The 12,305-nt window shown below is 53.4% G+C and overlaps 6 protein-coding genes across 6 annotated transcripts; 3 read left to right on the top strand and 3 right to left on the bottom strand.

Moving 5' to 3' along the window:
• Positions 1 to 354: 354 nt before the first annotated feature.
• PV07_09567 (uncharacterized protein) lies at positions 355 to 1,137 on the top strand (the record flags this gene model as incomplete). The annotated part of the gene is made up of 2 exons (XM_016396834.1): positions 355 to 501; positions 553 to 1,137. 2 exons carry the CDS (start codon positions 355 to 357, stop codon positions 1,135 to 1,137), a joined length of 732 nt encoding a protein of 243 aa, XP_016246690.1.
• Positions 1,138 to 2,364: 1,227 nt separating this feature from the next.
• Positions 2,365 to 3,236, top strand: PV07_09566 (uncharacterized protein; the record flags this gene model as incomplete). The annotated part of the gene is made up of 2 exons (XM_016396833.1): positions 2,365 to 2,524; positions 2,575 to 3,236. The coding sequence occupies 2 exons, from the start codon at positions 2,365 to 2,367 to the stop codon at positions 3,234 to 3,236; spliced, it is 822 nt and encodes a 273-aa protein (XP_016246689.1).
• A 404-nt stretch (positions 3,237 to 3,640) lies between these two features.
• On the top strand, positions 3,641 to 6,651 carry PV07_09565 (uncharacterized protein). Its single transcript, XM_016396832.1, has 2 exons — positions 3,641 to 3,927; positions 3,985 to 6,651. Exons 1-2 carry the CDS (start codon positions 3,811 to 3,813, stop codon positions 5,392 to 5,394), a joined length of 1,527 nt encoding a protein of 508 aa, XP_016246688.1. The 5' UTR covers positions 3,641 to 3,810; the 3' UTR covers positions 5,395 to 6,651.
• Positions 5,628 to 8,251, bottom strand: PV07_09564 (uncharacterized protein). Its single transcript, XM_016396831.1, has 3 exons — positions 7,340 to 8,251; positions 7,236 to 7,282; positions 5,628 to 7,184 (listed from the first exon to the last, which is right to left on the bottom strand). Exons 1-3 carry the CDS (start codon positions 8,071 to 8,073, stop codon positions 6,076 to 6,078), a joined length of 1,890 nt encoding a protein of 629 aa, XP_016246687.1. The 5' UTR covers positions 8,074 to 8,251; the 3' UTR covers positions 5,628 to 6,075.
• A 448-nt stretch (positions 8,252 to 8,699) lies between these two features.
• On the bottom strand, positions 8,700 to 10,469 carry PV07_09563 (uncharacterized protein; the record flags this gene model as incomplete). The annotated part of the gene is made up of 1 exon (XM_016396830.1): positions 8,700 to 10,469. The coding sequence occupies one exon, from the start codon at positions 10,467 to 10,469 to the stop codon at positions 8,700 to 8,702; it is 1,770 nt and encodes a 589-aa protein (XP_016246686.1).
• An 863-nt stretch (positions 10,470 to 11,332) lies between these two features.
• On the bottom strand, positions 11,333 to 12,119 carry PV07_09562 (uncharacterized protein; the record flags this gene model as incomplete). The annotated part of the gene is made up of 2 exons (XM_016396829.1): positions 11,333 to 11,745; positions 11,801 to 12,119. The coding sequence occupies 2 exons, from the start codon at positions 12,117 to 12,119 to the stop codon at positions 11,333 to 11,335; spliced, it is 732 nt and encodes a 243-aa protein (XP_016246685.1).
• Positions 12,120 to 12,305: the final 186 nt, after the last annotated feature.

Below are 12,305 nucleotides of genomic sequence, written 5' to 3'. Positions count from 1 at the left end.
GGTCAACAGTGAATGACTTCTCTGTACTATTTCACGTCAGACCATGCCACTTATTTTTGACATCGGCTCGGCAGGTCGAGAGATAAATGCCAAGGCCTCACAGTGGATACTGCCGGATCTAATCGTCTCACTAGCACAGAAAAGGGATAGCTGCTTAGCTTATCTACTAATTGCCGGATGCAGCTGCGCTCGTCGCTTATCTGCAGAAAGTCCTCACCGACCTACGTTCAAGAGCTTGCACCTCATGGTTGACGGTTAAAGGATAGTGGACTGGCGCTCACGCAACCCGTGGCAGCGTCCGGACCTGCTCCTTGTATCTTCTGAGCGCCTCCAAATCGTCGACAGACTGCGCCCATGGCTCTTTGGACCGGCTTTCCCGCCGGCACAGGACTGAAGCTGAAGGAGGACGCACCCCTGGTGCCTCGGAAGCCGCTCAAATGTAAAGCAAAGAGCCATGATTTCGAGCGGAAGCTTTCGTGCAGGTTCATCGTTCCCAAAGAGGTGCAGCTGAGTCCTCATTGTGCCCTGCGAGAAAGGGTCTGACATCTGCAGATCCTGGAGTCGATTGACTCCCTGCCCAAGAGCCAATCTGTTCTATTAACGATGCCCTATGAGATTCTTCTCGTCATATACGACAGTCTTGAGCATGCTCCATCGCAAGTTGCTCTTGCTTTATCCTGTAAACGCATGGCCGTTGTGGCACGAGACGTACAGCTATTTCTCTCACCCACTTCGCCAAAATACGCGGGGTTTCTCCCCAGGACTGTCTTTGATGTCCCGGAGCTCATGACACAGTTGAAGCCTTGGATGCCGGCTGACTTGCGTCTATGCAACCACTGCCTCACCAATAGACCTCGCCGCGAGGAGTATTGGGAAACTATCGTTGGCTGCGAGATCAGCAACTTCTGGATCCAAAAGACCGGTTGGAACTTTCACAACGCGAGCTGGCACAAGCAAGTGCACGACATCTGTCCCGCATGTCATGCCTCTTGTACCCTGAGCGACTACGTCGATTGCGATGGTTGTCGAGCCCTCGGACGCCTGGGCGACGTGGACTGGACCAGAGTGTCCGACTCCTGGAGAAGGAGGACAGAAGAGGAACTTCGAGCTGGAAGATTCGCAACTGGACCTGGATGAGGATTTCCTAAACCGTGGGAGCTAGAGGACAGACCCAGGGACTGAGTCGACTACTGCTTTCTTGTTCCTCCGATTCCCGCAGGGTCAGCCGTGGTTGGCGAAATCTCAACCTCCTAATATGATCCGGATCCATGCACAGGATCCAGGAGCTTTATCCGATTGTGATGACCTCTGTGCTCAAGTGCTCGAGGTAACACGGTCCGCATAAAGCGATCGTTGCCAAAAAGACCATTGGTCAAAATGAGTTCAAGGGAATTATACTCAAAGAAATGGAGACCCATCTTCCCGACAATTTTCCGCCCGGGCCTGCTCTTTCACCACACTGTTCGCTCGATTTCAAGGCCTCTGGGGCGCTTTCCAGGGCGGTGCAAAATGCCCTTGACAAAAAGCCACTGACAAACTGTTGACGTCGGCATCCCAGCCAGAGAAGAGCTTTATCTGTGCTCAATTAATAAGCACAGGGCTGTGCTCGACTCGTCTGATAGTCCAAGGGGAATTGAGTGACGGAACACTTTCCGGGACTTTACAGTGCAACTTGTTTCCGGTCGAACGAGCTGAAAGACGCCCTGCAGCGGACAGCCACTCGTGTATACACAAAAATTGTGAGAAGCAGGTTGGAGGCCTTTCTCGATTATTGAAGAGCACATGCCTTTCCAGTGTTTGGCTGCTGGGCGATCAGGGGCAGAAATTCGACCTCTCTTGGAAACGCTGGCAATTTCAGCCCCTTTCCAGGCCAACCACTTGGCTCGGTTGGGGCTGTGACAAGCGAATGATTGTTGAGATGACCCGCCGAATTACTAATGCGCCCATCTCGAGGAGAGTTTCCCAATCGAGGATGTACTTCTGTCTAGCTCTATGGAGAATGGGGCACACGCTCCCATATTCGGAATCACCCTCGTCCCAGATTCTGTCCTACCGGACCTTTCGTCAGCAAAACAAAGTGTTTCATGCGCCTGACGAGATGATTGATGCCTCCTGAAGACGCTGGCCGTTGCTGGAGGCCTTTAGATTGACTTGGCGGAGGCGCCTGGCACAGGCACCGAATGAAGCAAAGCACCAACCCGACTCGAGGCTGGCTCCCTCGATCGACATAATGACGACGATGTGAGATGAGTACTTAAGTTGAGGATATGGTCCTGGGTCATGTCGGCCAACAACTCAAGTCTCACCTTTCTCTGAAGTCGGCAGCCCTCGAAATCTCCGATTGATACCAACCTACCTGCCAACATGAAATACTTCTCAGTTCTTGCGGTGCCAACATTGGCCGCACTCGTTAGTGCCCAATCTGCACCAAACTTCCCTGTCCAAGTCGACAACAATCTGCGTGTCGACTTCCTCAATAGTTCTACAAGCGTCAGCCCAGCTGGAATTCTGCTGCCCAGAGACGGTGTGGACTTCGCTCTGTCTTCACATGATACCTGTTGTTAACATATGCAGATGTTTTATATGGCCCGACAGTGTATGGACCACAGAACGCCACGGAAGAAGCCACCTACATACTGTTCATGGTCGACGAGGACGTCAATACAGGAAATGGTCCGCGAGTGCAACTGCTTCACTACTTCCAGCCCAACCTTGTCGGCATCAACCATGAATTGTCGGTTCAACCACAGGCGCGAAATGCCACAACGGCGGTTGGAGCGGAGTATCTGACTCCCTCTCCGCCTGCAGGAGATGGGCCACATAGATATACGCTGCTGCTCTATCCGCAGCCAGAAGGCTTCACCGTGCCACAAGCGTATATCTCTTTCAGTCCACCTGCCGATACGAATGCGAGATATCCTTTCAACATGTCTGGTTTCGCCGAGGCTGCTGGCTTGGGACAACCGGTTGCGGCCAACTGGTTCCGCGTGGTGAATGACACTACCAGTTCAACTTCCACGGCCTCAAGCTCTGCCGGCCCAGCAACTGCGACTGCTGCTACAACATCGGTTGAAACGAGTGCGGCCACTTCGGCATCGGCTTCTTCTGGTGCGAGTGCAAGTACAAGCTCTGCAGCCAATGCCGCGGCTGGTCTAGATGAAGTGCGTGGGAGTGCGATAGAATTGGTTGCGGGACTTGCTCTAGGAATCGCTGGCGCATGGTTATGGATGCTGTGATTGATTTGGATGGTCAAGAGACGGAGTCCCGGCGCGGGCACTTGGCTTGTCTGTAACATCCTGCTACAATATATGCATAGATGGGGGGCGCGTTGATATCACGGGAACAGAATTTCGAGTGTCGTTGGATTTGGGCCGTCTACAAGAAAATCTCTTTTCGCATTTGATTCGGTGCTGAAGTTTGGATGGCCAGTGACCATAACCTTCTCCGCCATCTGCAAAGAGTGTGATCACAGCGTGCAGAGTAGTCTTTTCTGATGCCCCATTCTGGGGCACGTCCTTCAGCCTCGTCGGGCACCTGCCCGTTCGCCCCCCGGCTAAACATTTGTCCGGCATATCCGAACCCCAGCGAACCTCGGCTTCCAAATCCTCGAGGGCGACTTGGAATTGCTCATCAGCCAACACTTACTTACCTACGCACGCTACGTCAAAGGCTCGAGGGTTGTCTTCGTCTGCGGCCGAGAGCGATCAATCCCCGACCTTTATCCTGTCTTTTTTATCCGTTTTATTTAGACATGCCCTTCACCAGGCGAACCGACCTCTGTCCTTGACACACTCCCCCACTTCGCTCACGATGGCAGACGCTCTCTGCGGGCCATCGAACCCGCTTCAGAACCTGCAAAAACACACCCAGGTAGATCGGACGCTGCAGCAAGACCGTCTTATTGGCAACAGACAGTCGCCTAGCCAGGTGAGTCAATCATTTCGCTTTTGTCTTCGGCTCACCATTGACTTGTGGTTTCTGTAGGGCTTCCGCACCGTCGACCCTCGAGCCGGATCCCTCGACGCCGACTTTCACGCCTTTGAGACCTCCACGCCGCACCCTTTCCAGTTCCAGCAGCCTGAACTATTTCACCCTCAGAGCCATGGCCCTTCTGCTCCGGCAGGGTGGGCTGCCGACTTTCAACGGCTATCCATATCCCAGCAGCAGCCTGTGCCGGCGGGGCAGTTTCGCACTGAGGCGCCGCTGATCAAGTCCACTACGCTCGGCGGATGGCAAAATGAATTCATGCGGCAGCGGTCGGGGGCCGGCACACCAGTTGCGCAGGGGAAGCAAGCAGTACGGGATAGTCCACAATTGAGCAATGGCGGCATTTTCCAACAGTCCATGATGGACTATTCCCAGCCCATGTACCAGTCATACTCTGGCGGGTTCCAGCAAGAGCCACAGATGCAGCAGTCAACAATGATGTCTATGGAGCAACATGTCCAAATCTCCGACGTGGATTTCGAAGCCGCTTTCGCGGACGCATTCGCTCACGCTCAAGAGATGGACCAGCAACGCGCGCTGTCTTCAGATCCTGATGCCATGATCTCTGAGACGGGCATGCCACGACCTGATGAGGGAGAAACCGTGCGCATAGGCAGCGACGCCATTGCTTACCGCGAGAAAGTGGAACGGACGGCAGAACAAGACACGCGCGATGCTGACGAACTAGCCCGCACCGCAGGCCAACTCCTCACCAGCGTCTCACACGACAATAGCGAAAAGTTCCAAAACAGCCAGTTTCTGCAGCTCATGCGGAAAATCCGGGACCGAGAGGTCGAGGTACAAGGTGACGAACTACAAGAAACCGGCAGATCGACGTCCATCTCGACGCCGGCACCGGCACAAGAAAATCGACAGGCACCCGCCGAGGGTGCCACGAATCAGCAGTCGTCGCATTTTGAGTTCCCCGACATGGACGCCGTTTATGCGCCCACCAACACGAGTGATGCGTGGGCAGACTCGGAGCTGGACCAGAATGCGCAGCACCGCTACGCCGGGTCGTGGGACTACCCCCCCGCAAGCGCGCCGCAGTGGAAAAATGCGCCCGAGGTGACGGCGCACGACCCCCAGGTCCTCCAACGGTCACCTTACACGACGTACGGGTTCGATGACGACCAGTATCCCGCGCACCCGCAACCGCAGTCGCAGTTCGAGGCGCTCCACCCGGGCGGGAAGTACTACCCAGACCAGTCCCCGCGCCTGCAGCGCGCAGCCATGGACGCCGCAGGAGAAGGCGAGATGATGAGCGGCGCCGTCCAACCTCCTCCCGTCGAAGGAGGAAATGGCGAGCACGGCAGTGCGCAGCAGGATGGCGCCACTCTTGAGAAGCGTATCTCTGCGAGCGACTTTGACTACTTGGACTCCACCTGGTTCAATTTCCACCGGTAACTGAATTGCCTGCGATGAGAAAAGAGCTCCTCCAGGATGCAAAGGGACGTTGTCTCGTCGGTAGTCTGCGACTCCCTCCACAGCATCATAAGGATACCAACCGAGCTGTTGGCTTGGACTAGACGTGCGCCGCGGATTCGCAACGGGTGTCGGTGTCCAGGATTCCATGACGTGCATGGGGACGGGCTTGTACAGATAGATAATGCCTTGGTCGGGAGTGTGTGTGTGTTTCAGGGAGAGGTTATTATTCGGTCGGTCCCCTAATACCTCATCGTTACCTATACTCCGCTGGCTTCCGGGCCATTCATTCGTGTCCCCTCAGCCTGCCACTACTGGAAGTCGAGGCTTGGAATTCACAGACGAGCTGGATGAGAACGACATGCCGCAGCAGGCGGAATTGCATAAAGACACTCTGTCGTCATCTCATTCCATTTCATCCATCCATCCCCTAACTTCTCCACTCGTCCTGTGAATGTATAAGTCTGCTCGACGTGTCTATATACCCAATCAATCATGTCCCCGTCGAGGATACTTTCGCAATACCCAGGAGCATCGAGCCAATAACAAAACGCCCCCGGTCTCATCGCTTCCATCCACAATGTATGTACATCGGGGCCAGCGGCTCTCCATGTACATCTCTTGTCCAAACCAAAAACGATACCAAAGATGTTGAATTCAACTTCAGCCGCCCATAGCAGCCGCCGCCGCCGCACCAGCATCTCCCTCCGATATAACCCAAAGCAACGACCAGTTCAAGACGGCAATGCTCGCCATAACCCACCAAACGGCCCCTACACAATTTCCCCCTAATCCCAGGCCCAATCCCCATCCTCCAAGGGTAGGCCCCAGAGTTCTTGCCCCAGAAGAGACACTCTGCGCAAAGCCATGGATTGTGCCCAACACGCTCGGATGCGGGGTACAATTGTTGATAAGAATCGTCGAGCCCGGCAGAGCGAATGTCCGGGCTATGACTTGGAAAGCCAAGACAACGGTGAGACTGGGCCAGACCAAGTATGCTTTGTTCGGGAGGAGGGCCAGATATGGCATGATGGCGTATGCGAGGACAGAAAAGGGGAGGAACCATCGGTAACTCGGTAAGGTGCCGAGTTTCGAGTTGAGGGACGGGTAGAGGAGAATCTGGAGAGGGAAACCGATGATGCCGATGATGGCGGTGGCGAGGCCGACGCGGTCGGAACTGAGCCCGAGGCCACCGGTGAAGAGAAATGGTAATCTTGCATGGGCGTTGTTCGACCGGGGCGCGGGTAGGAACAAGAACACCAGCGCGTTGAATGCCGATATATGCATAGCGAGGAGGTGGTGATTAATGAGCGTAAGAATGACATTCCTGGTGAAAATTTGCCGGAATGATAGATTTGGTTTCCAAGAAGCGGGTTTGGTGGCCGTGGGCGTCGACGACTCAGGATCTCTGTCTTGCAGTGAATGATCGTCTTCGTCGATATCCTGCAACTCGACCTGGTTGCCCAGTTCAGAGTATTCGTATTCTTGCTTACCCCGACGGAAGAGAACCCTGACTAGATACTTACCCAGCCTTCGGCCATAATCCGGTCGGTCCTTCAAGGCGACATGGGTCTCGTCCAAACCCAACACGAGGAGCATGGCAGAGGCCAGGATGAACATGGAGCTCACCACGTTTGGGAGAGCGTAGGGAAAGGCGGTCATCCAGCCAACTCCATCCTTGCCACCTATCAAAGACCCCGGGCCAAAGACGGCAGGAAACGAGGATATCGGGTCCGCGAGGAAACCGCCGAGGATAGGGCCAATGACCACACCTAAGAGGCATTTAGTAAGGAGCCAATGTAGAGCTCATTCGCATAACTTACCGATATTGAAACACATGGGCAGAAGAAGGAATGCCCTCGACTGGTATCTGTTCGGCTGGTTAGATGATATGATTCTGGGGCGAAGGGGAAGACGCAAAGGGTACTTTTTCTCCTTGATGATTTCGCTGATCATGGTTCTCATGACGCCCACATTTCCATTGAGACAGCCAGCACATGCTCGGAAGAATAATGCTTGAGCAAATGACTTTGAGAAGCCGACTCCGATGCAACTGATACAGGTACCAAACAACCCCACCAGCAAGACTCTTTTGCGACCGATCCAGGGCGTATCAGCCGCCCGACCCCACCAGACTGCCGTAACGAACTGCGCTGCAGCGAACGAGGCGGTGAGCATCCCGCCTTGACTTGCAATCGTGCTGTCCGGAAGGTCTGGATCAAAAGACCGAAGTTGATAGAACAAGTATGCCGCAAGAGACCGTTCCGTCAGTGGCTCGGAGAGTCGAGCGAAGGTCAGAACGGCCAATTGTCCCTTCTTAGGCAAGGACATCCATGTCACCGGTGCTTCTTTGTCGGACTTTTCAGGCTGTCTAGTGGCAGCGGTCGCCGTCGCTATGGGGTCTTCCTCTTCGTCTATGAACGAAGGCCGACGTGCTGTTGAGGAGATCCCAGGGGCCAGGCTCGGTCTGGCTGGGTGTTTGGCGGATGGGCTGGCAGTCGCATTCTCCAGATGATCATTCTTTCCATCCAGTTTGTCAAAATACTCCGTGCTTGAAGCGGCTCCATCGTGTGTCAGCGACACATCTGAAAAGCGGGTATTGCCGCCCTCTACATTCTGCCTGGCTCGGTCGTCAGGAATGTTCAACGGCGGTGAGGGCATTCGTTGGGGTCAACTTCGGAGGTTATCATGTGGAGCACAGACTCGGCAATCTGAAAGCTTGTACGTGGTGTGCGTGGTACAAAAAAGCTAAGATATAATTCGCAGAGCAATAGTCAGCACAAGATATGGGGAGCAAGTGATGTGCAACGTCAACAAAACCAAGGATGTGAGGAAGAAGCTTGTAGATATGACGGAGGCAAGACGCAAAGCCGGCAACAAATTGCGTGCAAGAGCGAGTCGCTTTTTTCATGCCGCTCCACCCGACGGGAAGCGGCCGACGAGGCTGAACTCGCGAGGCTGCAGCGACGAGGCTGAGCGTTGATCAGGCTGGGATCGCTAAAGCTCCGCCGCGTGCCTCGCCAGCGACAGCAGAGCTCAGGGCAGTGCTACAGCAGTCAATATCCATTTGTATCCAATAGTCTTCGATCTAAGTCTATTCATCGGAGCATCCAACGAGGGTATTCAAGTCACGAGTCTCTACCAAACCATATGCAGCGTGCCAAATACCGCTATGCGACCTTTTCAACGAGCGATCGTCCATAGTGTTTGCCTATCCGTCATCATATGAGCGTCCTCCACATAGTCAACTAAGCCACCAATCACATATCATCGTCCAGGTTGTCCTCTCAATCATCATCATCATACTCGGGCCTGTCATCCTTGTATCTCTCAAACCTCTGTTGCCAATACTGCCCGTCCTCCGAGTTCATGCCCAAAAACTCGACACAAAACCCACTCATGCTCCTGCAGGGCCACTGCGTACCTGCTGTCGAGCTCGAGGGATATTTGCTGCCTTCCCTGTCCGCAAAAGAACTCCGCAGTTCCGGGTCTGTAGGTTGGGTGGGATCAGACTGCATTGTTGCTTGTGCATTCTCTTCTGCCACACGGACAATCCTTTCCAATAGCGTCACCCATCGATTCAACTCACCTGCATCCAACGTGCACGCATGCTGCCGAAATTCGACTGTCGGCTTAATTTGCTTCCAAGTCGTCATATTGCGTGCTAGATTAACCAGATTCGCAAAGTTGTACATGTAGCCCCGACATGGATTGCCGTGTTCATCGTTTTGTTGTAAGAGACCCACCAGATCAAAGATATTGCCGTCTTGTTTGAAGATGGCATCTCTGATCGCTCCGGTTGTGCATTGTATGGATTTCTGTGAAAGTTGCTTTCGTAGATACCGAGCGTTAGAGCTGACATTATCGGCTCCAGTGTACTTGGCCTCGAAAGCGACCACCACTCGTTCGTTGCACTCTTCTAGCTCGTCTTCGGACGGCTGGGGCGGTGGCTCGTAAGGGGCATCAGGGTCAAACTCTTCATCGTCGCTGGCGTCTTCGACTTCCGCTTCTTCGGAAATCGAGTCCAAAAGTCGAATGCCACAGCGACTCCGAGGGTGGCATTTCGACAAGAGGTCCTCGTGTAGGACGAGGATGTATGCCAGATGTTGAAGCAATAATATGGGCATTTGATCAGGGTGCGAGAAGTTGAAGCCGATGTGCACATGTGCACTAGCCCATACAGACTCGAGAATTGAAGTTTCCGTCGAGATTAGAGCTCTTAGATACTTTCCGACTTGAGAAAAAGCTTCCGTTTTTCTCCCAAGTTCAAAAACTGGCGAGATCATTTCCATTCCATAGCTATCCCACTTCGGAACATCATCCTGCGTAAATCCTCGAGCCAACAGGTGTTCTCGGAGTTGGCTTCGAAGCACTCCAATGACAGTATGATCGTTGGTCAAAGTCCACTCTGTGTAGTCTATCATACTCTTTCGGAGTACGACTCTTTCGTCAGTGCAATCGTGGTTCGGTAGCAGGATCTTTGCGGCCTCGGGACAGTGTCGATTGTTTGGGTCAGGTTCTAGCCATCCCACAACGTTGGATGGGAGTCCCTGTTTTCCAAGGCGGTCTTGAGCGATGAGAAGTGGTTCTACGACATATCGTCGCACCCATTGCTTCCCCTTTTCCACCTTGTTGAAAAACATGCCCTTGTGGAGGTTCGAGGTGCACACTATGTCCGTCTCCGGGACGTGGAGTGCCCATGACGGGTGTCTCCATCGGCATTCGTAGGAAGGATTCGTGCCCATATGGTCGTGTTCAATAAGGGAGCGATGTTCATAGTCTGCGAGAGTTCTAATGACGTCCGCATCCAGATTGTATTCTGATATGATAGATTTCAATCGATCCTCCCTAAAGGCCAGAACAAATTCAAGCTCAATGCCAAAATGCGTAGCACAGATCACAGCGTCTCTGTTGGTCGTAAAGGTGTCAATCGAACTAGATATCGACGTTTGAGACGGCGATTGAGGTGTCGTCGAGTTGGTGCTCGTCTGCTCTGCTGCCTGTTCGAGTGATCCGCTTGGACGCCGTGGTCCATTGGAGTATGCTGAACTAGCCATACTGGATGTTATATCTATGAAAGGCGCTCGGATGGTCAAGGAGACACAGCCTGGTCAGTTTTCAAGCTCGATAGTTCGAAAAGGGTGTCCTCTCGAGTTGAACGACTTCGAGGACTCCGTCCCGTAAGGGTGAAATGACGCTCCCAACAATGTTGTTGGTTGCAGTTGGAGGCCTTTTGCCACAAGCGACGTTCCCATTGTTTAAAGCACGAACCGCTGGCTGTTTGCGGCGATGCCATGGTTCTGGACCCACATCAGAAGCGATCCGTGCGTATATGCGCTGAACCAATAGATGAGAAAGTGTACTGCTGACCAAGGAGGCTGTACCCGACCAACTTGCGCATGCTTTTGTGGGCACGGTTAAATTCCTCGTGTGTTGGTGCGCTATGACCATAGAGTCTGGCCCGAGTCCCAAATGCTAGGGAGACTCGGCTAGCCTTCGGTTTTTTTGAGGCCTCAATTCCCAATGTCTCTTTTTACGGAATCGGTTCAAGATGCGTCCTTCAAGCCGAATGACTGCGACGGGGCCATCTGGTAAATCTGTTTTGGGTGTTCTGCCGCGGTGAGGAGCTGACTCAATCGCCTGCTTTGTGCAGATCGAGTGCACTCGCGGGCGTGGCCAATATCAGAGCAATCTCAGCCGGTTTTAAGACCAAGATTTCGTTCGCTTCCGTTGTAATGTCACATTCACAGGGACTCTCGCCTTCCAGGTCAAACAAGTGCACATTTCACAGCTTATGGTGCTGTGGAATGATGAGGAGATACATTCTCAAGGAGTCGAGGACAGACGTTATACTGGTGAAGATGGACAGTCTTTCGGACGGATACCCAGTGATAAAACCGATGAGTCGTGAGTGTCATGCTCAAGAGTAGGCATCCTTCGTCTCGCCGGGTGAACGCGAGGTGGCCAGGGCAGTGGGAAACCATGCCATTGCTTCGTTGACGAGGCATGCCATCTGGCAAGGGCCACGATCCTCGAAACCTGACTTTTTGTACATTGGCCTACCTTTGTGGCTTGCCACAAGAGCTATGGGTAAGTTGTCCTCCGATGCTATGTTCTGCAGGTACTTGATCATGGCGGATCCGATACCTTTCCTCTGATGAGCCGGGTCGACGGACAGATGGTCCACGTGCCAATACTCTTTGAGGTCTGCAAATGGTCTAGTGTCAAGAGGACTGTTGACGAATTGTAGCCAGGCTTTTCGGGACAGTGATCTATCGGCGTGAGCATACCATTGGAAGAGGTCCTCGAGACGAAGGAGCTGAAGCTCGAGTGCTGTTGAAATGATCAGTGCAAAGGACTTTGGACTAGGGAAACTTGTAAGACATACCATTCCAGGAGAACGGCAGCCAGGATTTCTTCTCCTTGTCTTCGTCTGCGTTTTTCTTAGTAGAGATAGCAGAAAGATAGCCAACCACCTTCTCCTTGCCGTCCCACCACACGTCATTCTCATCCGACACGGCAGCAAGAACGAGATGTCCGTCGTAGAAGCGCTTCTTTACACGTCTGAGGACTCCCTGTCGAAGACATTCCGGATGTCGGTGACGATTAGGGGCTAGAAAGATGGTCAACTCATCATCGAACATGGCGTCTCTGGCGATGGTGGCCAGGTCTGCAAGATCTGTCCTCCGGGCAGGTCGAACGTGCATTTTGTCGCTAAGTCTGTGCGCAGGTGCAGCGAAGTGCAGATACAATAGATGATGGCGAAGCCAGAGGAGGAGGAAGAAGAAGACGGCACCCGTTTTTCTGTCTTCCTATTCCGACGGAGGCCTCTGAGTCACAATCATGCAGAAGGTATGTAGTTAGTACTTGGCTTAGGCTCACCAGCACAAGCC

The sequence above is a fragment of the Cladophialophora immunda genome (genome assembly GCF_000835495.1).
Source record: "Cladophialophora immunda strain CBS 83496 unplaced genomic scaffold supercont1.5, whole genome shotgun sequence".
Lineage (NCBI taxonomy): Eukaryota > Fungi > Ascomycota > Eurotiomycetes > Chaetothyriales > Herpotrichiellaceae > Cladophialophora > Cladophialophora immunda.
This window is presented reverse-complemented; position numbering and strand designations above follow the sequence as displayed.

Excerpts from the sequence above, each read along its gene's own strand:
- PV07_09565 (XM_016396832.1), top strand. The coding sequence starts at position 3,811 with ATGGCAGACGCTCTCTGCGGGCCATCGAACCCGCTTCAGAACCTGCAA. Across the intron at positions 3,928-3,984 it reads ACAGACAGTCGCCTAGCCAG|GGCTTCCGCACCGTCGACCC; the intron begins GTGAGTCAATCA and ends TGGTTTCTGTAG.
- PV07_09564 (XM_016396831.1), bottom strand. The coding sequence starts at position 8,073 with ATGCCCTCACCGCCGTTGAACATTCCTGACGACCGAGCCAGGCAGAAT. Across the intron at positions 7,283-7,339 it reads GAAATCATCAAGGAGAAAAA|ATACCAGTCGAGGGCATTCC; the intron begins GTACCCTTTGCG and ends CCAGCCGAACAG. Across the intron at positions 7,185-7,235 it reads GCCCATGTGTTTCAATATCG|GTGTGGTCATTGGCCCTATC; the intron begins GTAAGTTATGCG and ends AATGCCTCTTAG.